The 26,757-nt window shown below is 50.1% G+C and overlaps 1 protein-coding gene and 1 pseudogene across 1 annotated transcript in view; one reads left to right on the top strand and one right to left on the bottom strand.

Moving 5' to 3' along the window:
• LOC124711345 (cuticle protein 19) overlaps positions 1 to 15,220 on the bottom strand; it is a 30,825-nt gene extending 15,605 nt beyond the window's left edge. The window contains exon 1 of the mRNA XM_047241383.1: positions 15,092 to 15,220. Within this exon, the coding sequence (XP_047097339.1) occupies positions 15,092 to 15,109 (18 nt within the window). The 5' untranslated portion in view covers positions 15,110 to 15,220. The remainder of the gene's footprint in view (positions 1 to 15,091) is intronic.
• A 5,615-nt stretch (positions 15,221 to 20,835) lies between these two features.
• On the top strand, positions 20,836 to 20,953 carry LOC124712589 (annotated as a pseudogene).
• Positions 20,954 to 26,757: the final 5,804 nt, after the last annotated feature.

Here is a 26,757-nt window from a genome sequence, read left to right as displayed (position 1 = left end):
GCATCTCGCTGTCCCACCACTGCATCAACTTCCTAGCCATGATCACTATCAAAATTGGGGTCTCTCAATCCCAGGTGCAAAAGAGAGTGCCAATGTCGCGATAGCCTAGCTAATTTTATCCTTAGGCCCGTCTGACACGAGCGATTTTCCGGTCAAGATCGGTTGCACTTTGTGGGTGCGCATGGCGTGCCTGCGTGTAAATAGCAGTCAACCACGTCGCTAGTGGGACAGTGACGTCAGTGATCAGTCGGCTGTGCCAAATGTGGAGTTCGAAAATGTTGAATATACTTCAGAATGCGCATGCGCAGAAACAAGGAATTGTGTGGCATTGTCTGCTGATATCGGAAGTTGACCTACTCTAGTAGAATTCAGTCCTTTTATAGTAACGGATTTTTATGCCTTTGTGTCTTGAGTTTGTTGTTTGTTTTGGTTCCGCCACACACTGCAAAGGTTGCACGAGGGCCTGATATTTTCCCTGCTAGTCGTAATCCAGAAGAGACGAAATATCTGAAAGGAAATGTATTTACTTTTCTGGGTGCCTGGTTAAAGAAAAAGCCTACTCTGTGTACACAACGAGAACGTAAATAAACGTATTTTAATGAAAATTATTGGAACAATGGAACTGTCAGATATATTTAACGAACAGAATAATTTTCGACATTATATAACAAGACAGAGAGTAATAGTGTTTGATGTGAATACTGGTGTCTTCCGACGTAGTAAGTATTCCACGGGGTTCAGACTTACAGCCGGCTGATATCGATATCTCGAAAGATATTCCGGCTGACAACTGTTCAGCCATCTTCAGAGCAGTTTTACACTGTAAACTGAGTATGGCTGAATGTTTGTCAGCCGAGATCAGCCGAGATATTGGGCCAGATGTCGACGTCATCCGGCTGCAAGACCGAAACCGCATGCCATCGTTTGATGTGTTTGTAAGTATATATTTTCTCTAGCAGATATTCAGCCCTTGACCTAGCTTTCGATATTTGTAAAAATATCTTCTTCAGCGGCTCTTGTCAATTTTGTTTAAGACAAGAGCCACTCGGCCTCATGTAATCTAGTGTACCATCAAGTGATGTAACAAGGCCCACTAATTCTGTAGAAGATTTTTTACAAATATCGGAACCTAGGTCAAGGGTTAATAAACCTTTTTTTGCAACTGGTTGGCTGATTTTTCAACCTCTTCAGATTTACATAGGTGCTGTTTCGCAGCCATTTTTAAGATTTTGATACACATTTTGAAATATTTGGACGACACGTTTCCTATTCTTTCAATTCTCGTGAATTTACCATAGGATCTTTTTCAAGAACATCCACTATGAATTTTGCTTTGGTCATTGATAAACTGTACTGTCGTTGCTACTTCCTAAACTCTATTATATATTTCGGTTTTTTCGTAAACAGGGAGGTCCCTCAATCTCACTTTCGCGATTCCGGTACTAAACTGCACGCCAGACAGCTCTCACAACAGATGAAATTTTGGCGCTGACGTGTAAACGAAGATAACGAGTCGTGTCAGGCGGGAATCAGTACTGCAGTACACGTGCTTGCCACGAGTTGTCAAGTAGAGACAAGAGAGTCGTTCGTGTAAAAGAGGCTGTAGGGAGTCGAAATCTTCCTTTGGAATGTTTTACGACGGTGGTCCTGACCTCAGTATCAGTGACGTTCGCAAATTAGTGTGAACCACACTTCCAGTCTCATCCTCGCTAATCTGTATCTCAGCCGATGCAGTGTGCATTCTCGTCACAAGCAGGAAATGAAGGAGCAGCTTATGTCAGCTACAGGAGAACGTATGGGCTGTACCTTATCCCATTCCATTCTCTTTTGATATCTACGCCGGCCGCGGTGGCCGAGCGGTTCTAGGCGCTTCAGTCCGGAACCGTGAGACTGTTACGGTCGCAGGTTCGAATCCTGCCTCGGGCATGGATGTGTGTGATGTCCTTAGGTTAGTTAGGTTTCAGTAGTTCTAAGTTATAGGGGACTGATGACATATGTTAAGTCCCATAGTGCTCAGAGCCTTTTTTTTTTATATCTACGTAGGAAACATAGGCAGAGAATGGAAACTGGCAGGAAGCCTAGGGACGGAAATAAATGAAAGAATGCGCTTAAATGCAATCTTTTTGTTGATGATGAAGTTATTGTTCAGCAAATTGAGGATGGCTTTCGGACATACGTTTGATATGTTCAGCATCTCTGCCGAGGATATAACATGACAACCTGTTGTACAAAAGACGAAAACTATGACTTTTAATAGTATGCGTACGGTACGAAGAAAAGCAACTCTATCTAATAGGCGTACTAAACTAATGTCTCTCTTCCATCACCTCGGCTGTGAGGTAAGTTACGACGTTCAAATGGCTCTGAGCACTATGGGACTTAACATCTATGGTCATCAGTCCCCTAGAACTTAGAACCACTTAAACCTAACTAACCTAAGGACATCACACAATACACAGTCATCACGAGGCAGAGAAAATTCCTGACCCCGCCGGGAATCGAACCCGGGAACCCGCGCGTGGGAAGCGAGAACGCTACCGCACGACCACGAGCTGCGGACTAGTTACGACGTTGGTGACGATATTGATCAAAGGCCGAATATGTTACTCACCGTATGTGGAACAACCCGAAGAACGAGAAAAAGAAACAGCAACTAAAATTTATAAAGTCACGGCTGTGCGAGTTTCGTGGTTAGACAGGGGTGGCGAATATGTTTTCGTGCCGTACAGGGAAAGACTGTGTGGGACTGCATAGAGAACTGAATATTTGTGGAGCAGAAGAGAAAATCAAAGGTAACGTTCCTCTATCTGTGAATTCAATTACTTGAAGACTAAAGAAAGATAGCCCTCGCTCTAAGGCAGAATGCAAAAATGAGGAATACAAGAAAGGGTGTAGATCGTTGTGGTAGAAGGGACACTGGCAAATCGAGGAAATATCGCCAATATTTTCCTTTGTGACCGGAACGGGCGAATCGTCTACTTCATGAAGGAAGAACCTGAATGCTAAGGTAGAACGGAACGTTGCTATGAAAGTGCACCTGGTACCACTGCGCATTGGTGTGCTGGTATGAGGAAGTTGTCCACTGCTGGATACCGCCATAATACGGTGGCTCTTAATCCGGGTCCCTGTTTCACCGCATAATCCAGCTAGAAATCTGCATAAAACGGTGATTCCCATTCGCCGTGTTGGGCCAGACCGAGCAGAATAGCCCTGACTGCCCTGCAGGAAGTGGTCTCCTGTGCATGTTATACTCTGCTTGTCTTGCACGACCGGCGTGGTTCTTTAAAGCACCCCGACACCTAAGCTCCATCTCTTCTGTAACCCTTTGATTACCCTTAGAACATGAAAGTACTTTAACGAAAAGAATTAGTCTGGATCGCAAATGGTGTGTATTTTTTTGGCAACCTGTTTCATTTACAGGAGGACAGTCTTCAGACCAGTGTGTGACTCCATTGGTGCCGATTCGCGGGGCAGTTGTACATGCGCATCCGCTCCACGTGTCACCAATGGTGTTACATGCTGCTCCTACTGCCAGAAAAATAAACATCATTGGCCATCTAGATTGACTGTTTTTTGTTAAATTAGCATAAAAGATTGCTGTAGATTCAGTTATGACTACAAAAATTATATTCTAGAAGAGGTAGCTGACTTATACCAAATAACATTTTTCTTGTGCGTCTTCATGTTTTCACGGCGTAATGGCTGCTCCATTAAATATCAGGCGCCCAGCCGCACAAATTGAGCTTCTTCTTCTTCTAATATTTCGAATGCATACCATTCAGCCACCTTCAGAACGAACTGAAAGCCAGACGCTCCAGCACTCGCTCCGCCCTTTTAAGCTCGCGGACCGCGCCGCTGCGTTTGCGGCCACAGGTACACGGGCGCCAGAGATGTTGATCGGCGGCAAAGGAGGACAGTGCAGATGAATAATATCCGTGGCTGCGCACTCGGTGTATCACTCCGATCTGCACTGTCGTGACGTCTTTCTAAGTTTACTACAGAAAGCGCTGGATTCCGTGACTTATACAGGCAGCCGCCGATATCTTTATTAATTAAATTCGTCGCCAAGCGAATTGCAATTCCCTCTCTCACCACCGAGTCCTAAAACGATGAGGTAGACTCTAAAATTCTGGCGTCTTCGTACAACATAGAGTGACCAGTATCAGTACAGTGTTCTGTCACTGCCGATTTATTTCGCTGTAAGAGGCGGGCGCACCTGCGGTGTTCCGCACATCTTTCATGTACTGTACGAATCGTCTGTACGATGTCCGAGAGGCTACATTCACAGGGAGACCTTGTAAATCTCAGAGCATCAAATCATCTTCAACTGAACCCAGGAGTGCTGCTGTCTTTGGTGGAACATTTTTCTCAAATGGTTCAAATGGCTCTGAGCACTACGGGACTTAACAGCTGTGGTCATCAGTCCCCTAGAACGTAGAACTACTTAAACCTAACTAACCTAAGGACATCACACACATCCATGCGCGAGTCAGGATTCGAGCCTGCGACCGTAGCGGTCATGCGGTTCCAGACTGAAGCGCCTAGAACCGCTCGAGCACACCGGCCGGTGCATTTTTCTCAAAAATTATCTTTTATAAATTGTCCACCTTCATAACCGAATGGTTAGTCCTGCGGCCTTCAGTGTGGAAGGACCTGCATTCGATTTCCGATACCTCCTTGGAATTTTTCTGGAGTAGGGAGGTCTGAAACGGGTACCACTCAGCCTCGTGTGGCCAAATGAGGAGCTGCTCGAATAAGGAAACAGCGGCACCATCAGGATTCGTCCACCGGTTGTGGTAGAAGGGACACTGTCAAATCGAGGAAACATGTTGATCCCATGTTGTAAGAGCATAGATCGCTTCTCCTACTCCGATGTAGGCAGCAGTCTTCAGGTACTGGTGGAAAGCTATGAGGAGAGACTGCGAGTCGTGTTTGGATAGTTCAGTCAAAGAGCGCTTGTCCGTGAAAGGCAAAGCTCCCGGGTTCGAATTCCGGTCCATCACTCAGTTTCGATCTGTCAGTAAGTTTTTCCTTCTGTCCCTTTTTTCCTTTGGTAACACTCAGCTCGGCTCTGCGTGTGCAGAGAACTGTTATCCGCTGCGAAATGTGCTGGTGTTAGAGCGCCAACCAAAAGTGACGTTCAGTCGCCGTGCTAGAAAGTTGGGATGGACACGCCGGATGGCGGGCTGCCTCCGCAGTGCCTGCGTACCGGACGCGTCGGGCACGCCCGGAGGCTGCAGAAACTGTGACGTGTCGAGGCGGTTCCACGCTCCACTTGCGCCGCGCCACAGCTGAAGGACGACCGCGATGCCTGGTCGAGCATCGCCGCGGACGAAAGCCGCCGCAAAACGGCGCCGGAACCGTTCGCTTTCTAGCGGCGGCGCGGACCTCCAAAGAAGGCGATGTCGCTATCGACGCGGTCGTCATCGCTCCGAAGATGAGAAGAAGGAATGTTAGCCTAGTCTCGTCGAACTCGAGACCTCTAGGGGGTGAGCACTGTCTCATTTGGGAAGGGAAGTTGCAGCAGCCTGTTTGAAGACTCTACTACTTCTATACTCTACGAACCCCTATGAAGTGCGTGGTAGAGGGTGCTTCTTACTGTACCCCCATTTAGGTTTTCCGTGATTTCCCTAAATCACTTCAGGCAAATGACAGGTTGGTTCCTTTGAAAGGGCATAGTCAATTTCCTTCCCCATCTTTTCCTAATCCGATGGGACTGATGATCTCGCTGTTTGGTCCCCTCTCCCAAATCAACCAACCAACTACTATCTGATCTAAAGTATCCGGATACCTATTAGTGGACATTAATATAGAGTCGGTCCACCCTTCACCTTTATAACGGATTGAACTGTACTGGAGACACATTCAGTAAGGTGACTGAATGTCCGTGAAGGAATGGCAGCCCGTTCTTTCTCAAGAACCGAGACCAGAGAAAGTAGTGAAGTTTACAATCTGAGGGAAGTTGAGGTTCTAACACATTCCAGACGGGTTGCATTGGGTTCAGGTCGGGGCTCTGGGCAAAAATGGCTCTGAGCAGTATGGGACTTAACGTCAGAGATCATCAGTCGCCTAGAACTTAGAACTAATTAAACCTAACTAACCTAAGGACATCACACACATCCATGCCCGAGGCAGGATTCGAACCTGCGACCGTAGCGGTCACCCGGCTCCAGACTGTAGCGCCTAGAACCGTACGGCCGATCCAGCCGGCGACTCTCGGCAGGTCAGTTCATTTCAGGGATGATATTGTCCACAAACGATTGCCTCACAGATGCTGCCTCATAAAAGGGTGTATTGTCATGCTGCTACGAACAGTCATGGTCTCCCAGCTGTTCCTGTACTGTACGCAATACACAGTGCTATAAATGTATTCATATCCTTTCACATTTATCATTTTCTTAAGCAAAATATGGGGACCACATCCTAACCGCGAAAATCACTCCCATACCATAGTATCACCACCTCTACTCTTCACTGTTGGGACCACACCTTATGGCAGGTAACTTCCTCCAGGGATTTGTCAAGCCCGAGGCCTTCCATCAGTCTGCCGCAGGCCACAGCTGGATTCATCACTCCCAGTCACTCGTTTCCAGCCATCCGCTGTCCATTAGCCCTGCTCGACCACTGTACCCCATTCTTTTTAGCTCAGTACCCACAGTCATGGTACTACCTGGACTGCTTGTAGTATTTTGGAGCTCAGGTGTGATTGCTTCCGCTGATTCCATGCTATTTTTTGTAACAACCGTCCGTATCCAGCAGTAAATGAGATCTCTCCGGTCTTGCCCGCAGTTCGTGGTCTATTGGCTAACGTTGTTGTCTCTGGATAGGGGGACCCGGGTTCGATTCCCGGCAGCGTCGGGATTTTCTCCGCCTGGGGACTGGGTGTTTGTGTTGTCCTCATCATCCCATCATCGTTCGGGTAGTGGCGTGACTGGAAATGGAAAGATTGAAACTTGAACAGGCACTGATGACCACGATGTTGGTCGCCCCACAAACCAACATAATGATCATCATCTTCTCCGGTCCTGGTTTAGTTGTGGTTCTTTCTTTGCGTTCCCATTTCACAGTCACATCCCCAGCAGTTGCCTTGGGCAGCTTTAAAATTGTTGAAACGTTCCTGATGGATCTATTAATCAGGTGACATCGAATGACTAGTTCACGTTCCAAGCCACTGACCTCCCTGATCGACCCATTCTTCTGCATCTCTGCTGACATCAAGGTACTGACCGCCTCCTTTTATACGGGCGCGGTCCCTCTCGTGATATCTGGCGGTCAGTTCCGCGTTACACAGCGGTGTCCTGGTACTTCGGGTAGCGTACCACGGTATTTCGCGTTCCATTCACGGAGGAGCGTAAGTGGCATAACTGCTTATTCGCCTGTGAGGGAGCTATTATTTGCTTTGTTTTATCTGCACTATCTCTGCGGGATAGATAAGTTTGTGGGCGGAGAAGAGTCGTAGTTACTGCCCTGAAAGACATTTTCTAAGCAGGTTCTCGCAGGAAATGCGACTTCGGCATTCATCTGGAGCGTTTCCGGTAACCGCACAAATACCTAAATTTAAGAATTTTGATCTACCTCCTGCCTTATTAGTCTGTATTGTCTTGAGCATTGTGCCACCGCATAGAAGCAGGTCGGTGACTCCTGTATTCCTGACTACAGGTTTTACTACACTTGAATTGTGCCAAGTAGAGCTGTCTCCTGTTTTTGCGTCCTTTGTAAATTTTGTTTCCTAGGCATTAGCCCGAGGTGTAAGACGTATTTCTGTGCCTCATGTTTGACGCTTCGTTAGCTACTGGTAAATCTAGTTTGCCTGCTTGTAGTTGAATTGTTGGCAGTGTGTCATGTCTGATTCGTAAACTGTTCAATCCCTCTACCTTCTTACACTACTTCATTTGCTGTCTTCATCTACATCTGCACCTCTACTCCATAAGTCACCTTACGGGGAGTAGTGGAGAATACTCGTGGTACCTCTATCATATCGTCTCGTCCTCTAAATGGTGAGAGGGAAGCAAGATTGGTAGTAAACCTCGGTCTCAACTCCATTTCCTCAGATTTATCACATCATTTCGTACGTGTATGCAGGATGAACCAATATGTTGCCTGGCTTTTCCCGGAACGTACAGTCTCGGAATTTCAACAGTAAACCTGTCCGTGATGCAGAACGCCTCTTTTGCAAAGCCTGCCACTGGAGTTTGATGAAAATTTCTGTGACTCTGTCGAGCTTACTAACTGAATCCGCGGCAAAACGCACCTCTGTTCTTTGGAGCTCCTCCTTCTCTTCTATTAATATCGAAACAAAGGAACTTTAACGTCCAATTCGGCCACCCTGAGTTGAAATTCTCATAAGGCCCTCGTAAAAGAGTTATGCAAATGTAGAAGCGGAAATCCCACGGTTACGTCCAGTGTTACACTCGTTTATGCTACACATGTTTCCAGTTATGTACCTCAACGAAAGGGTGAAGGGGACTGAGTCCTATTCTTACGGCATTACCGGGAAATTATAACGGGTGGCATTACAACTGGAGCTGTAACTGCGCCTCTGCCTGGAGCTGAAGCCAGAAACATCCGGGAAGCGAGCGGTCTCCCATTTCCCACGCCCAGGCTTCGGACTTGCGGAGCTACGATTGCTAAGGTTCCATCTCTAATGCCCCATATCTTCATTCTGGATGCTACTGAAATGTCATATTCTGAATGGACGTATCCCATTGTTGTGCTTGAGGAAATGAGTAACTCTGTTGCAGAGAGAGGAGATTTACACCCAAGCGTACAAATACCCCCTTCGTGCTCGTGTACGCATGATATAGCGTTTGCGTGCATGAGAAAGAGAGACGGAGAGAGACAAGAGAGAGAGTTGTCAGACGTTGAAGGGCAGTGACAGAACGTGTGAGAGAAAGGCGGGGCGCGTATGAACCGGACACATCAACGCTAACTCGCGGTCGTGTCACTGGCCCGCGCGAAAAGCGTGGGAATAGCCAGACTCATGCGCTTGCATTGCTCGACTCGACGTACGAGAACCGTAAATTTTGCTGCAGAGAGTACGTGACCCACGCGTCCAATTTCCCTGGCCGAACAGCTGCCAATTACATCAGCGTACCTCACAAATGTCCGTTTAGCATGTACGGTCAGGTCCTCTCGAAAAAAAAAGAGTGGTTACTTCCTGTTTCGCATTCGTTACTGAAGCACGGAGCTGGCGGGGCACGGATGCAGAGTTATGGGTTGTGTGATACAGGAAATAATGCGGCAGCAACGAATGCAAGACGATCATGAGCGATACGAGAATGCTGGCTTTGTCGGAGAATTTCATTGACGAAATTTTCTTGGCCGATTCGTGGCGAAGCTTCCGCCTGAAGACGACCAATAGGGAACTCGTCGAAACTTTGCGATAACCCGAGTTTCATTAAGTTGATGAATAATATTGGTACTATGTACTCTCCGCCATGCATTGTACGGTGGCTAGCAAAGTGTATATTTAGATAGTCTGTCAGTTTCGTTTTCAGAATTCTTGTGTGGGCGATATAAGCTAGAAAGAAAGTAGGCTGGGGGGGGGGGGGGTGGGGAGGAGAAATGGTAATGTCAGGTGCTCTACTTTCTTCTTTGAACTTCCAATATTTTACTTGCAACATGATTCACTACAACTGTAAATTGAATTGTAAACAGTGCAACACAGGTGACCATTGCATGGGTCAAAATATATTTTTATTTGGCTTTCGCTACTGCACAGTTTCGCCTGTAAACCCACTTTCAAATATTTGTTTAGTGTAGCCCACCGGAATGGACATACTTGGGCTAAAGTCAGTTGTGTGATTTGCTGATTGCCTGGGTTAAGCCAAGTGCAGTTTGATGAGTTAGACTCTACAAACGTTTGAATATGGCCCCACAGACGAAACTGCAGACTAATGAAAACAAAACTGAAGGCCTGTTTTGACCTATCCAGTGTATCGTCGTCTGTTAACTGTTTTCGAGGTTCAGCTGTCAGATTTCGCCCAGATTAAGACAGCAGATTCGGGTACTCTACGTGAAGCGAAGTGTGCACCTCTGGCGAGACAGGCGTATTTTAATCTCCAGTTTTTTACTGAAATAACTCCAGAACAACCATTTGGGCTAGCGATCCCCCTTGCAATGCTTTCGTTACCCGTGACAAGTTTGAACTGTACAATGTGTCTCGGGGGACGCGTTTCCAGTCGGCAGCGCTTCGTCATCCTCAGCGAGCCGTCGTTTTTCCTAGATTGTTCGAGCTGCGAAGGCCGCGACAAATCCATAATCGTGCTCGGGTACCTTTTAAGCTGGCTTGGACGCACGCCGTTACCAGTGATCTAGAACAAGCGCGCCGCGACACAGAAAACTAGCTACCCAGAATTTCTGTCGCAATAACTGCGAAGCGTTCCAGGAAAAGTTCTGACACACGTTTGAGTCTTCTACAAAGATATGCGGAGAGATCACTGCATAAACAAATGAGCTCTAATTACACGTGTTACTTCCGACACATCGAGGATATCATCGAACGAGGATATAATTAAGGTCTTGAAGGTGGAATTTGATATTCACAGTCCTTGCACTACATTACGTGAAGGCAATCAGTTATCGGCTGACATTTTCCTTGCAGCCTCTTCGGACGGTGATCAAAGATAGTTTTAGTATGACACGTCAGTCTCGTGTTGCGGAGCAGCTTGAATTGCCTTCCAGTAATGAAGTTTCACATACGCTCATGTAGATAGCACAACCAAAACCGGCGGAAAGTTATGTACTCGTGATAAAACTGAACGTATAAAGGCTGTCAATACATTTCTTAAGAGAACAGTATAGGGTTGACTTTGAAAGCTGTTCACTAAGCTGCTCTATAGCAACTCGAAAATACACAGGGTACTAAGCGAGTGTGAGGTGCATTTATTGGAGGTCGTTAATGAAGAAGTGAAATGCTGGATTTTTGTCGTACAAGAAAAATCGGTAGATCAATTAGACTCCTGCCGCTTTGCCTGTAGCTTCACAGGTGAATAATTTAGAAAGCCTATTGCTGTAGATGCCGATGTTCACCCTACTCTATCCTGTGCAAGCCTCTTCATCTCTGAATAATTGCTGCAACCTAGATCCACTTCTATCTGCTTACTGTATTCAAGCCTGTATCCCCTCGCTGCAGATTCTACCATCGACGCTCCCTTCCATTACCAAATTAACTGTTCGTTCATGCCTAAGGACATATGCTATCGACCTATCCGTTTGTGTCTGGAAAACTATCTGCTATTGAAGAAAGGGAAAAGGGACAACAGACTGCAATGCGTTTGATTCCCGTAGAGTACTTCTGAATAGTCAAAGTTAGCTAGTAGGGCATGTATATACGCTGAAACTCCCCTGCCCAGGTGCAATAAACTGAGGGTTTTGTACGGGTATGGTTCTACGGTACGTTTTTCTTTTGCTCCAGATGATGCTGGACCACAATGCTGGCCACAAGTGTCCGCAGCTCGTGGTCGTGCGGTAGCGTTCTCGCTTCCCACGCCTGGATTCCCGGGTTCGATTCCCGGCGGCGTCAGAGATTTTCTGTGCCTCGTGATGACTGGGTGTTGTGTGATGTCCTTAGGTTAGTTAGGTTTAAGTAGTTCTAAGTTCTAGCGGACTGATGACCATAGCTGTTAAGTCCCATAGTGCTCAGAGCCATTTGAACCATTTTTTGGCCACAAGTAAGTAGAGCTGTCAGCAACCCGAAGGTTGATTTGAACAGTCCAGTTCTTATCTGGGCTCGACGTTTTTGGAGGTGCTATGCCCCTTCCTTCTTCTGACCTACGAACTGACTTACCAAGCTAGTTGTAGGGTAAACTAAAATTTAACGTGCACTCTGAACGCGATGCAGTTTCTAAATTCTCGCATTAAGAAATTATTGGCAGAGGTGGAGGACAGAAAACATTCCTAGAAATGACTGGAATCTATTCCTAGACCCGCAGGAAAAACTTTGTGGCCCTCTGGAGCTGGTTGACATTATCATAAAGTTGGCACCTACTTCTAGCGAGGTATTATCTTGGCCCTCGTCCTGTCGTGCGGGCTGCGTAGCGAGCGAGTTCACAAACCTTACTGGGTGGATCTTGTACGCTCTGTGGCGGTCGCGAGTTAACACATGTCGTCAAGCGGGAAACCAAGCCCACTTTTGTTTTATGGGTCTTACAATACGTTCATTCAGACAGTTATTAATTTGAAATTTCCTGGCAGATTAAAACTGTGTGCCCGACCAAGATTCGAACTCGGGACCTTTGCCTTTCGCGGGCAAGTGCTCTACCATCTGAGCTACCGAAGCACGACTCACGCCCGGTACTCACAGCTTTACTTCTGCCAGTATCTCGTCTCCTACCTTCCAAACTTTACAGAAGCTCTCCTGCTTAATTTCTTCAATGATCTTGTGCCACTACCACAATTACTGTCCTACATGTAACACAAATTGTGTTACTCAGCAAACGCGCCTGACCAGTGTGGTCTGCTACTCGCGTTTCCTAATGCACAGTACTGCACAACACTGACTGCATCCTGACGTGTGCCAAACCAGGCCCATTGCTCAGACTGGAAACAAGGAACAATGCACTCTCACATTCATACAGCAGTATATAACACAGAAAACTGATCGGAAATCAATAGGCACAGCTACATTATTCTATAAACAGACACAAAACTGGAACGACTGAGATACACGTTTTGTCTCACGAGTTGGAACTAATGTCAGACACCAGTGAAGCCAGCGCATTTTACGACCTCCGCGGCTTTCGGTAAGATTTCCGCACAGATTATGTTGGGGTTCGTTGTTTGACCGATTCCCGTCCACGACGCACTATCCCTGGTAAAAACACTACTGTGTTAACAGGTAATGCCCCCGTATCCACATCTGTAGACTCACGTAATTGACAATGCCATTTACACTTTGATTGTATGGTGTATGTGAATGACCGCTCGTGGCACTCTGCGAGGGGCGAATCCCGCCCATTCAATCGCGCCTTCTCAAAAATGCGCCTCGCTATGCTAAAGCAAATACTGACAGAGTCAGTTGTGTTAGCCAACATTCGGAAAAGTGGCGCCTACCGTTGAAGAAGACGGAACATCTGCATCGGAAACCTGTGAAAGATCTGCCTAACTGGTAAGCCGAGCTGCTGTCGTAGCTATAAGCTCCGAGCAGACATGCGGAAGTACAGATTGTAGGTTGGCAGATGCAAAGAACCGTGTGCAAGCACACGTCTACAAATAACGTAAGCTAAATCAGGGTGTACATTTCTTACTGATATTTGCAATCGCCGCGACAAACGTAAAAATAAACACCACTTCCTACAAGGCACTGTGGGGAGCGATCTGTGACGTTTGACATACATGTTGCCAGCCGCTATTGCGAGTGGACGAGAATCCTGATGATGATGCCGCCTCTTTATTCAAGCAGCTACTCATTTGGCCTCACAGGTCTAGCTTCCAAAGTTATTCTATTTGCCTGTCAGTTCGGCGATTTGCTACGCCATCTTCAGGTCGCTGACCGACGTGTAAGAAACTTCCAGCTTGGTTCTGGTCAAAACAGCGGTCAGCATACAAATACTGGTATCTTTAGACTTCTGCTTGCTGTAGAAATCACTCCATCATCTGCCGAGTGTTAGATCACTGGAAGTAGTTATAGTCATAAATTGTCTACATTGTCTACTGGCATGCGTTCGGAGCGATTTAAAGTGGACGTATAGCGTAAAATTAATGGCATGTGAGACTGATGCTGGACAGATTAGTTTGGAAGAACCTGCAGGAAATTTAGTCCACCCATCCACCCACAAAGGAGGTAGCTTACAAAAGCTCCGTTCGTTCGATACTTGAATATTGCTAGCCAGTCTGGGATCCGACTAATAGAGAGAATCCAAAGAAGAGCAACGCGTTTCGATAGCTCTACATTTGAAACTTCCTGGCAGATTAAAACTGTGTACCGGACCGAGACTCGAACTCAGGACCTTTGCCTTTCGCGGGCAAGTGCTCTACCGACTGAGCTACCCAAGCACGACTCACGCCCCGTCCTCACAGCTTTAATTCCGCCAGTACCCCGTCTCCTACCTTCCAAACTTCACAGAAGCTCTCCTGCGAACCTTGCAGAACTAGCACTCCTGGAAGAAAGGATATTGCGGAGACATGGCGTAGCCACAGCCTGGTGGATGGTAGAGCACTTGCCCGCGAAAGGCAAAGGTCCCGAGTTCGAGTCTCGGTCCGGCACACAGTTTTAATCTGCCAGGAAGTTTCATATCATTGCACACTCCGCTGTAGAGTGAAAATTTCATTCTAGCTGTACATTTAGTTAGCGCGAAAGGGTCGCGGAGAAGCTGAGGCATCTGCAAAGGAAGACACTGCAGGGAGATATTCTGCATCAGGACGTGATTTTTGTGAATAGTTCAAAAAAATGGTTCAAATGGCTCTGAGCACTATGGGACCTAACATCTGAGGTCATCAGTCCCCTAGAACTTAGAACTACATAAACCTAACTAACCCAAGGACAACACACACATCCATGCCTGAGGCAGGATTCGAACCTGCGACCGTAGCGGTCTCGTGGTTCCAGACTGTAGCACCTAGAACCGCTCGGCCACTCTGGCTGGCTGTGAATAGTTCCGAGAGCGTATGTTCCTAGGAGAGTCAACTAGAATGTTGCTTCTTGCTACGTACTTGTCGCGGAAATACCACGAAGATAAAAGTACAGACATTCCTGAGCTGGTAGGAGGTTTACCAGCAATCGCTCTTCCCGTGAACTACCCGCGACTCAAGAAGGAAAAGGGGGTGGGGGGAGAAGTTGGGGGGAGGGAGGGGGGGAAGTAACAGTGGTACACAAAGTACCCTTAGGGACTGAAATGTGGCTCGCGAAGTGTGGATGTAGCTGAAGACAGAATTAGTCGTTCTTCCAGACATGCGTGCCCAGCCAGAAATTTGTGTTAGTAATGGAGCGATCATGTTGTTACAGGGTGAGAAGCTGGTAGTGACTGTCTGTAATCAGCTCGTTGTCGACGGGACGTTAAACACTTGTCCCCGCTAGTTGGCAGGAGAGAGACACTGTGGGGCGCGGTTAGAGGCGATGCGGCGGCGAGTGGTGGCCCGCTGTTGTGTTTACCTGCGTTACGGCCCTCATGGCTGGTCTGCTCGGCTGTGGACGGTGAGAGGTGGAGAGCTGGGGTGAGCTGTGGTGCCCTGTGCGGTACCGGCCAGTGGACTGACAAGCCGACTCCGCGGTCGCGTTTATATAGCGCGCGCGCGGGCAGGCCACGCCGGGCGATGCGATGCCGTGGCTGCGCTGCTCTGGAAAGCAAGGTCGCCCCGCCGGACACTTTCACTCTCTCAGCCTCTGCTCTGTGTACGCGCGTGTGTGCGTCCGCTCTGTGTGTGTGAGTGCGAGACCGAGCGCCGCGGCGCGCCGCGACCCGTCGACGTCCGCGTCTCTCGTGCCGGCCGGACGCCGGCTGTGGACCGAGAGAGAAGAACGCGCGGCGCAACCGGAAGAGCACCGGGCCGACACCAGGTGACACATACGGCGTGTGAGGCGGGAGTCAGCCACGCGCGATGCATTCCACAGGCTGCTGACAGACGATTATTATCTGTAAAATTAAGGCTGCGGTCACAGTGGCACCGAAATCGCCGACCGACGTCGTCCGAAGGCGGCCGATCGTTTCAAATCAGTACGACACTACTTGCGCGCACTAGACTCGCATTCGGGAGGACGACGGTTCAATCCCGCGTCCGGCCATCCCGATTTAGGTTTTCCGTGATTTCCTAAATCGCTCCAGGCAAATGCTGGGATGGTTCCTTTGAAAGGGCACGGCCGACTTCCTTCCCCATCCTTCCCAAATCCGATGAGACCGATCACCTCGCTGTTTGGTCTCTTCCCCCAAACAACCCAACCCAACCCTACTTGCGCGGTCACAATGTAGTCGATCTCACCACCCGAACTTGCAGACTTCGGACGGCAATCGACGACATTCAAATCAGTTTTTTTTCTCTCAGAATGGCTGGCACGACTCGAAACATGCACTGTAAGAAGCTGAAAAGATTAGTCAAAGTACACCGAGGCGCCAAAGAAACTGGTGTAGGTTGGTTGCTTTGTGGGGGCTGAAGGGACCAGGCTACAAAGGCCATCGGTCCCAAACTGCTGTAGACTGGTATATTCTAATACAGAGAGATGTAAACAGGCAGAATACGGCGCTGCGATCGGCAACCCCTATATAAGACAAGTGTCTGGCGCTGTTGTCAGATCGGTTACTGCTGCTACAGTGACAGGTTATCAAGATTTATGTGAGTTTGAACGTGAAGTTATACACTACTGGCCATTGAAATTGCTACACCACGAAGATGACGTGCTACAGACGCGAAATTTAAGCAACAGGAAGAAGATGCTGTGATATGCAAATGATAAGCTTTTCAGAGCATTCACACAAGGTTGGCGCCGGTGGCGACACCTACAACGTGTTGACATGAGGAAAGTTTCCAACCGATTTCTCATATACAAACAGCAGTCGACCGGCGTTGCCTGCTGAAACGTTGCTGTGATGCCTCGCGTAAGGAGGAGAAATGCGTACCATCACGTTTCCGACTTCGGTAAAGGACGGATCGTAGCCTATTGCTGTTGTGGTTTATCGTATCGCGACATTGCTGCTCGCGTTGGAAGAGATCCAATGACTGTTAGTAGAATATGGAATCGGTGGGTTCAGGACGGTAATACGTTATGCCGTGCTGGATCCCAAAGGCCTCGTATCACTAGCAGTCGACATGACAGGCATCTTATCCGCATCGCTGTAACTGTTTCGTGCAGCCACGTCCCGATCCCTGAGTCAACAGATGGCGACGTTTGCAAGACAACAACCATCGGCACGAACAGTTCGACGACGTTTGCAGCAGCATGGACTATCACCTCGGAGACCATGGCTGCGGTTTCCCTTGACGCTGCATCACAGAGACGAGCGCCTGCGATGGTGTACTCAACGGCGAACCTGGGTGCACGAATGGCAAAACGTCATTTTTTCGGATGAATCCCGGTTCTGTTTAGAGCATCATGATGGTCGCATCCGTGTTTGGCGACATCGCGGTGAACGCACATTGGAAGGGTGTATTCGTCATCGCCATACTGGCGTATCACTCGGCGTGATGGTATGGGGTGCCATTGGTTACACGTCTCGGTCACCTCCTGTTCGCATTGACGGGACTTTGAACAGTGGACGTTGCATTTCAGATGTGTTACGACCCGTGGCTCTACCCTTCATTCGATCCCTGCGAAACCCTACATTTCAGCAGGATAATGCATGACCGCATGTTGCAGGTCCTGTACAGGCCTTTCTGGATACAGAAATTGTTCGACTGCTGCCCTGGCCAGCACATTCTCCAGATCTCACCAACTGAAAACGTCTGGTCAATGGTGGCCGAGCAACTGGCTCGTCACAATACGCCAGTCACTACTCTTGATGAACTGTGGTATCGTGTTGAAGCTGCATGGGCAGCTGTACCTGTACACGTCATCCGAGCACTGTGACTCAATGCCCAGGCGTATCAAGGCCGTTATTACGGCCAGACGTGGTTGTTCTGGGTACTGATTTCTCAGGATCTATGCACCCAAGTTGCGTGGAAATGTAATCATATGTCAATTCTAGTATAATATATTTGTCCAATGAATACCAGTTTATCATCTGCATTTCTTCTTGCTGTAGCAATTTTAATGGCCAGTAGTGTAGTTGGCGCACGAGCCATGCGACACAGCATCTCCGAGGTAGCGATGAAGTGGGGATTTTCCCGTACGAACATTTCACGTGCGTACCGTGAATATCAGGAATCCGGGAAAACATCAAATCTCCGGAAAAAGATCCTGCAAGAACAGGACGAACGATGACAGAAGAGAAGTGCAACCGTTCCGCAAATTGCTGCAGATTTTAATGCTGGGCCATCAACAGTTGTCAGCGTGCAAACCATTCAACGAAACATACTCGATATGGGCTTTCGGAGCCGAAGGCCCACTCGTTTACCCTTGATGGCTGCACGACACAAAGCTTAACGCCTCGCGTGGTTCCGTCAACACCGACACTGGACTTTTGATGACTGGAAACATATTGCCTGGTTGAGCGAGTCTCGTTTCAAATTATATCGTGCGGATGGACGTGTACGGGTATGGAGACAACCTCATGAATCCCTGAATCCTGCATGTCAGCAGGGGACTGTTCAAGCTGTTGGAGGCTCTATAATGGTGTGAGTGTGTGTGCAGTTGGTTTTCTAAGGGACCCCTGATACGTCTAGATGCGACTCTGATAGGTGACAGGTACGTAAGCATCCTGCCTGACCACATACATCCATTCATGTCCATTGTGTATTCGGGCGGACTTGGGCAGTTCCAGCAGGACAATGCGACCCCTCACACGCCCAGAATTGCTACAGAGTTGCTCCAGGAACACTTTTCTGAGTTTAAAAACTTCCACTGGCCACCAAACTCCCCAGACACGAACACTATTAAGTATTATGGGATACCTTGCAACGTGCTGTTCAGAAGAAATCTCCACCCTCTCGTACTCGTACGGATTTACGGACACCCTTGCAGGATTCATTATGTCAGTTCCCTCCAGTACTACTTCAGACATTAGTCGAGTCCATGCCACGTCGTGTTTCGGCTTTTCTGGGTGCTCGCGGAGCCCCTACATGATACTTGGCTGGTGTACCAGTTCCTTTGGCACTTCAGCGTAGTAGTTGGTGGCGTCCTCAAGATGAAAAGTATCATATTTAGGATATGGTTCGGAACCTATGGACTGAAATCGCAGGTTTCTTGGAAACCAAAAGTAGGCAAAATCTTTATCGGAAATTTTAGGCGTGGATTTATAACACCAAAAAATAATTTGTTCAAGTGACAAAGATGATGTGTTTTATGATTAAAGTTACTTTGATAGATCTTTTTTGGCTTTTGGTAGGTAGATATTATTAGCTGACTAAAATTTTTTTTTACTGCTTGCTGGCATATTTATGCCGTTAGGCTTGTGACTGTGTTCATGAAGTGGTATGCAAATGTGGTGTACGTGTGTGTTTCCACCTTACAGTGCTTTAAGTGTTCAGAGTATCTTACTCAAAACTTTGTGTCTGTCTTTCACACGAATGCTGAACGACAGTCATTGTAGGTTATCTGACGTACGTCAACACAACTTCAGACAAATTGAGCAAAACATATCTCGAGTGGTTGTAGAGGTGTGATGAGAGATCCCAATAAGAAATACGATACTCACATTAAAGATGCAGTTCCGTCTCAGGTAAAACTAGAAGTCACACTCTGATGTTTGACATCTGCTGACTACGTCTTTCCAATAATTAGGCCTATATCGCGCTTTAAAAAGTATGTGAAATGTTGGATATTATTTGCGATGCCTTAAATACTAATTTAAGAGCTAATACACTCCTGGAAATTGAAATAAGAACACCGTGAATTCATTGTCCCACGAAGGGGAAACTTTATTGACACATTCCTGGGGTCAGATACATCACATGATCACACTGACAGAACCACAGGCACATAGACACAGGCAACACAGCATGCACAATGTCGGCACTAGTACAGTGTATATCCACCTTTCGCAGCAATGCAGGCTGCTATTCTCCCATGGAAACGATCGTAGAGATGCTGGATGTAATCCTGTGGAACGGCTTGCCATGCCATTTCCACCTGGCGCCTCAGTTGGACCAGCGTTCGTGCTGGACGTGCAGACCGCGTGAGACGACGCTTCATCCAGTCCCAAACATGCTCAATGGGGGACAGATCCGGAGATCTTGCTGGCCAGGGTAGTTGACTTACACCTTCTAGAGCACGTTGGGTGGCACGGGATACATGCGGACGTGCATTGTCCTGTTGGAACAGCAAGTTCCCTTGCCGGTCTAGGAATGGTAGAACGATGGGTTCGATGACGGTTTGGATGTACCGTGCACTATTCAGTGTCCCCTCGACGATCACCAGTGGTGTACGGCCAGTGTAGGAGATCGCTCCCCACTACATGATGCCGGGTGTTGGCCCTGTGTGCCTCGGTCGTATGCAGTCCTGATTGTGGCGCTCACCTGCACGGCGCCAAACACACATACGACCATCATTAACACCAAGGCAAAAGCGACTCTCATCGCTGAAGACGACACGTCTCCATTCGTCCCTCCATTCACGCCTGTCGCGACACCACTGGAGGCGGGCTGCACGATGTTGGGGCGTGAGCGGAAGACGGCCTAACGGTGTGCGGGACCGTAGCCCAGCTTCGTGGAGACGGTTGCGAATGGTCCTCGCCGATACCCCAGGAGCAACAGTGTCCCTTATTTGCTGGGAAGTGGCGGTGCGGTCCCCTACGGCACTGCGTAGGATCCTACGGTCTTGGCGTGCATCCGTGCGTCGCTGCGGTCCGGTCCCAGGTCGACGGGCACGTGCACCTTCCGCCGACCACTGGCGACAACATCGATGTACTGTGGAGACCTCACGCCCCACGTGTTGAGCAATTCGGCGGTACGTCCACCTGGCCTCCCGCATGCCCACTATACGCCCTCGCTCAAAGTCCGTCAACTGCACATACAGTTCACGTCCACACTGTCGCGGCATGCTACCAGTGTTAAAGACTGCGATGGAGCTCCGTATGCCACGGCAAACTGGCTGACACTGACAGCGGCGGTGCACAAATGCTGCGCAGCTAGCGCCATTCGACGGCCAACACCGCGGTTCCTGGTGTGTCCGCTGCGCCGTGCGTGTGATCATTGCTTGTGCAGCCCTCTCGCAGTGTCCGGAGCAAGTATGGTGGGTCTGACACACCGGTGTCAATGTGTTCTTTTTTCCATTTCCAGGAGTGTATTTTCACTCTTTCACCCCCAAATGGCAACGGCCTTGCCGCAGTGGATACACCGGTTCCCGTGAGGTCACCGAAGTTAAGCGCTGTCGGGCGTGGCCAGCACTTGGATGGGTGACCATCCAGGCCGTCATGTGCTGTTGCCATTTTTCGGGATGCACTCAGCCTCGTGATGCCAATTGAGGAGCTACTCGACCGAATAGTAGCGGCTGCGGTCAAGAATACCATCATAACGACCGGGAGAGCGGTGTGCTGACCCCATGTCCCTCCTATCCGCATCCTCCCCTGAGGATGGTTCCGATGGGCCACTTGTGGCCTGTAGACGGAGTGGTTTTCACCCCCAAATACTTCGAGATTTTTAATTAATTCTGTGCCAAATTTTGCAGCTGTGCTTCGTACAAGTGCAGTGAAAGTCACAGTAATATGGTGCATTTTCATTATTAAAAGCCGCGCTTAATCTGAAATAATACTGCCATCAGATATCTTGTTACACCTTTTCTCAAATCCACTGGGCAACTGTTTAAGAGCAGTGAAGTTACCAGTAGTAGAAACTGTTTATCTGAATATCAAAAACGGTTCAAATGGCTGTGAGCACTATGGGACTTAACATTTGAGGTCATCAGTCCCCTAGAACTTAAAACTACTTAAACCTAACCAACCTAAGGACATTACACACATCTATGCCCGAGGCAGGATTCGAACCTGCGACCGTAGCGATCACGCGGTTCGAGACTTTCTGAATATCCCTACTGCTAGTATTGCATTAATATTCACCGTTTTTTAGAATAAAGTCAGCTGCTGTCAAAACCACAAATCTACCTTTCATTAATTAAATCAAACTTGCTTACTTATACACAAATTTAATCTATCCATCTTGTAACAGAAACCTCTACTTTCACCACGGTGGTGGTTGTTGGGATGTTTAAGGGGGACTAAACAGCGAAGGTCATCAGTCCCCCATTCCAAAATCAGGCGAGCCCAAAATCGACGGAGCAGGTAAAAACCAAAGGGGGAGGAGACGTCCCCCCAGGCGCTAAAAGAACACAAATGCAGCAACAAACACTACAGACAAGAACAGGACAGAGGAACACCAGACAGAAAGAAAGAAACAGAAGAAAGGAAGACGGCCAGAGACTGGTTGACTGACCACGAGAACAAAAAGGGGAAAGAGTCAACCATCTCACGGCACACCAGAACAGCAACAGACACAAGGACAAAAGACACAGAAAGGGAAAGGTGCAGGACCTCCCTAAATCGAACCATAAAACGGACTACCACGGATAAAATTTAAAACGTCATCAGCCCTGGAGGCATCGTCAGATAAAACCAAAGCCAAAGTGCCCGGGAGATTAAAAGATTGCCGGAGTGTGCGCAGTCGAGGACACTCCAGCAAAATGTGGCCGACCGTCAGCCGGGACCCACACTGACACAGGGGGGGATCCTCCTGACGCAAGAGATGGCCATGCGTCAGGTACGTATGGCCGATGCGCAGCCGACACAGGACTACCGAGTCCCTGCGAGAAGCCCGCAGGGAGGAACGCCACACGGCGGTCGTCTCCTTGACAGCCCGCAGTTTATTCGGGGCTGTCATGCCACGCCACTCAGTAGCCCACATCCCAATCAGCTTACGGCGCAACACCATCTGCTGGTCGCGAGCCGTAAGGCCGATCTCCAAAGCCGGGGCGTCGATCGCCCCTTTGGCCAGCCTGTCTACACGTTCGTTCCCTGGGATGCCAACATGACCGGGCGTCCAAACCAGGACCACCGAACGACCAGAACGGGCAATGGCGGAAACAGTCTCCTGAATGGAGGACACCAGAGGAGAGGAGGGATAGCAGCGGTCGATGGCCTGAAGGCTGCTCAGGGAGTCACTGCAGATCACGACGGACCTACCTGAGCAGAAACGCATATGGTCAAGAGCGCGCAATATGGCCACCAGCTCTGCAGTAAAAATACTGCAGCCAGCCGGCAAGGAGCGCTGCTCAACATGAGCAGCATGAGCAAAAGAGTAGGCAGTGCAACCATCAACCAGGGAACCATCAGTGTAGACAGTCTCACAGTCCGAAAATGAGGCGAGGAGAGCAAGAAAACGGCGACGGAGGGCCACAGGCGGAACCGAGTCCTTGGGTCCCTGTGCCAAGTCCAGACGGACGGACGGCCGGGACAAACACCAGGGAGGCGTAGGTGTACGGACCCAGAAGGGAGGCAGAAGAGGGAATGACCCCAGTTCTGACAGCAGGGACTGGACACGGACAGCTATGGAAAGCCCAGACCTAGGGCGCCGTTCGAGCAGATGGAGGACCATGGCAGGGAAAAGCAGGCGACGATTGGGATGATCTGGCGAGCAATGAACGTGGACAGCATAGTCGACAAGCAGACGATGGCGGCGAATCCGCAGTGGGGGAACCCCGGCCTCCACCAGTAGACTATCCACGGGGCTGGTGCGAAAAGCGCCAGGGGCAAGCCTAACCCCACAGTGGTGTATGGGGTCTAACAACTTTAACACTGAGGGGGACGCAGACCCATAGGCCAGGCTCCCATAATCAAGCCGGGACTGCACAAGGGCTCTGTACAACCGCAGCAGCGTGCAGCGATCTGCACCCCAAGACGTGTGGCTAAGGCAGCGGAGGGCGTTGAGGTGCCGCCAGCATTTTTGCTTCAGCTGAGTAACATGAGGAACCCATGTGAGCCGGGCATCAAACACGAGTCCCAAGAAGCGGCAAGTGTCCACCACTTCAAGCAGGTGGCCGTCGAGGTAAAGTGCAGGATGAGGGTGGACCGTCCGACGCCTGCAGAAGTGCATTACTCGAGTCTTGGCAGCAGAGAACTGAAAGCCATGAGTCAGTGCCCATGATGCGGCCTTGCGAACGGCGACTTGCAGCCTGCGTTCGGCGACTCCCGTAGTCGTGGAGCTAAATGAGATGCAGAAGTCGTCGGCATACAAAGAAGGAGACACCGACGACCCCACTGCTGCTGCCAGACCATTAATGGCCACTAAAAATAAGGAGACGCTCAACACCGAGCCCTGCGGGACCCCATTTTCCTGTATATAAGAGGAACTAGACGTGGCACCGACTTGCACCCGGAAAGAGCGGCGCAATAAAAAGTTTTGAAGAAAAGCCGGGAGCCGACCACGAAGACCCCACCCATGCAACGTGGCCAGGATGTGATGCCTCCATGTGGTGTCATACGCCTTCCGCAGATCGAAAAATACAGCAACAAGATGCTGACGTCGGGCAAAAGCCGTACGGACAGCAGATTCCAGCCGCACCAAATTGTCCACTGCAGACCGGCCCCGACGGAAGCCACCCTGGGATGGAGCGAGGAGACCGCGCGACTCAAGGACCCAACACAAACGCCGCCCCACCATACGTTCGAGCAATTTGCACAAAACGTTGGTGAGGGTAATGGGACGATAGCTGTCCACCGCCAGTGGGTCCGCACCGGGTTTCAAGATGGGAACAATAACGCCCTCCCGCCATTGCGACGGGAACACGCCTTCGCTCCAAATGCGATTAAATATCGCGAGAATGTGTCTCTGGCAGTCCCTGGAGAGAAGCTTCAGCATCTGCGCGTGGATGCTGTCTGGGCCTGGTGCTGTATCAGGGCAATCGGCGCGGGCGGCGAGGAATTCCCTCTCGCTGAAAGGAGCATTGTATGTTTCAGAACGACGCGTGTGGAATGAGAACGGCGTCCGCTCGGCTCGCTCCTTTAGAGAGCGAAAGGCGGGGGGATAGGAGGCAGTCGCAGAGCTCTGAGCAAAGTGCGCGGCTAGCCGTTCAGCAATGGCGGCAGCGTCCGTGCAGACAGCGCCGTCCAAGGAGAGCCCAGGGACACCCATAGGGGTCTGGGAGCCATAAATCCGCCGGATCCGGGACCACACGTGCGAGGACGAGACACGGGAGCCCAGGGAGGAGACGTACCTCTCCCAGCACTCTTGCTTACGCCGTGCAATAAGACGACGGGCGAAGGCACGGAGCCTCTTAAAGGCGATGAGCGTCTCCAGAGACGGGTGCCGCCTATGACGCTGGAGAGCCCGCCTACGGTCGCGAATAGCCTCAGCAATCTCCGGCGACCACCAGGGGACAGCCTTCCGCCGAGGGAGGCCAGAGGAACGGGGGATGGCAGCCTCGGCCTCCGAAATGATGGACGTGGTGAAAACACGGACCACCTCGTCAATGTCACCCTGTGGGGGAGACGCAATGGTTACAGCGGAAGTAAAAGCTGGCCAGTCAGCCCTGTGGAGAGCCCAGCGGGGCAAGCGCCCAGAAGAATGACACTGTGGCAGTGACAAATAGATGGGAAAATGGTCACTGCCACACAGGTCAGGATGTACCCTCCAGTGGAGGGATGGGACAAGTCCAGGGCTGCAAATAGAGAGATCGATGGCCGAGAACGAGCCATGGGCCACACTGAAATGTGTGGGAGCACCGGTGTTCAAGAGGCTAAGGTCGAGCTGAGCCAACACATGCTCCATGGCCCGACCGCGATCATCGGAGACAGTCCCACCCCATAGAGGATTGTGGGCATTGAAATCGCCCAGAAGCAGCAATGGTGGCGGGAGTTGAGCCAGCAGCGCAGCCAAGACATGGCGGGGGAGCTCCCCATCCGGAGGAATGTAAACAGAGCATACAGTAAGAGCCGGCGAGAGCTCAACCCTGGCAGCAACTGCCTCTAAAGGCGTCTGAAGGTGTACTGGCGAGCTACAGACAGAGTGGTGAACAAAGAGGCAAACCCCACCTGACGCTCGTTGACAGGCAGCACAGTTCTTATAGTATCCCCGATAACCACGAAGGGCGGGGGTCCGCAGTGCAGGAAACCAAGTTTCCTGCAGAGCAATGCAGAGAACAGGGGAATCACTCAGAAGCATCCGGAGCTCTGGCAGGTGGCGGAAATAACCGCCGCAGTTCCATTGGAGAATGGAAGCAGGAAGGGACTGGGAGGGCGTGAATGCGACTAAGAGGCAGACAGCGCTTCAGAGCCAACCGCCGAAACTGGGGGAGAGTCAGCTGAGTCCATAGGAGAGGCCCCCAAGGGTTCCGTGAGGGCGAGATCCGCGGCAGAGGCGAGGATCTCCACCTCATCCCCGGAGCCAGGACTATGTACAGCAGGCGGTGCTGAAACCGCCGGAACGTCCTTCTTCTTGGACACATTCCGTTCCTTCTTCTCGCGTCTGCCCTTAGGGTGAGAGGGCTGGGAGAGCTTCTCTGAAGGAGCGTCGGAGGCTGACGACGACGCAGAAGCCCTACGACCAGCAGGTGGCGGAACCTTCAGCCACTGGCTGACATCCGGCTGGGAAGGAGAAGAAACGGAGGAAGGGAGAGCCCCGAGGGACCCCTTCCGCGAGAGAGGAACCGGCGGAGGCAACGCCGCCGGAGAAGGAGGGGGAGGAATCGAGCCTCCCGGTTGTGGAGCAGATGTCACTCCCGAAGTAAGCTTGGGGGGAGCGACAGAAGAGGGTTTGCCCCCAACTGCTAAGGGGGCAAGAGAGGAAGGCTTGCCCCCAGGCACGAGGGGGGCAGACAGAGATACATGGCCCCGAGGGCCCACTGAAGGCGGCACAGATGAAGCGACAACCGTCGCCCGTGCGGGCGACGATAACGTGGCTGCAGCATAAGATGTTCGAAGGGAAGCAGGGTACAACCTTTCATATTTCTGTTTAGCCTCTCGATAAGTAAGCCGGTCCAGGGTCTTAAATTCCATGATCTTCCGCTCCTTATGAAGAACGGGGCAATCCGGCGAGCATGGAGAGTGGTGCTCCCCACAGTTAACACATACAGGCGGAGGTGCACATGGAGAATCAGGATGAGAGGGGCGCCCGCAATCTCGACATGTAGCGCTGGATGGGCAACGGGAGGACATATGCCCAAACTTCCAGCACTGGAAGCACCGCATCGGGGGAGGCACGTATGGCTTGACGTCGCAACGGTAAACCATCACCTTGACCTTC

Source organism: Schistocerca piceifrons, chromosome 8 (assembly GCF_021461385.2).
Source record: "Schistocerca piceifrons isolate TAMUIC-IGC-003096 chromosome 8, iqSchPice1.1, whole genome shotgun sequence".
Classification (NCBI taxonomy): Eukaryota; Metazoa; Arthropoda; class Insecta; order Orthoptera; family Acrididae; genus Schistocerca; species Schistocerca piceifrons.
The sequence above is the reverse complement of the archived record's forward strand: the minus strand, read 5'-3'. Positions and strand labels throughout refer to the sequence as shown.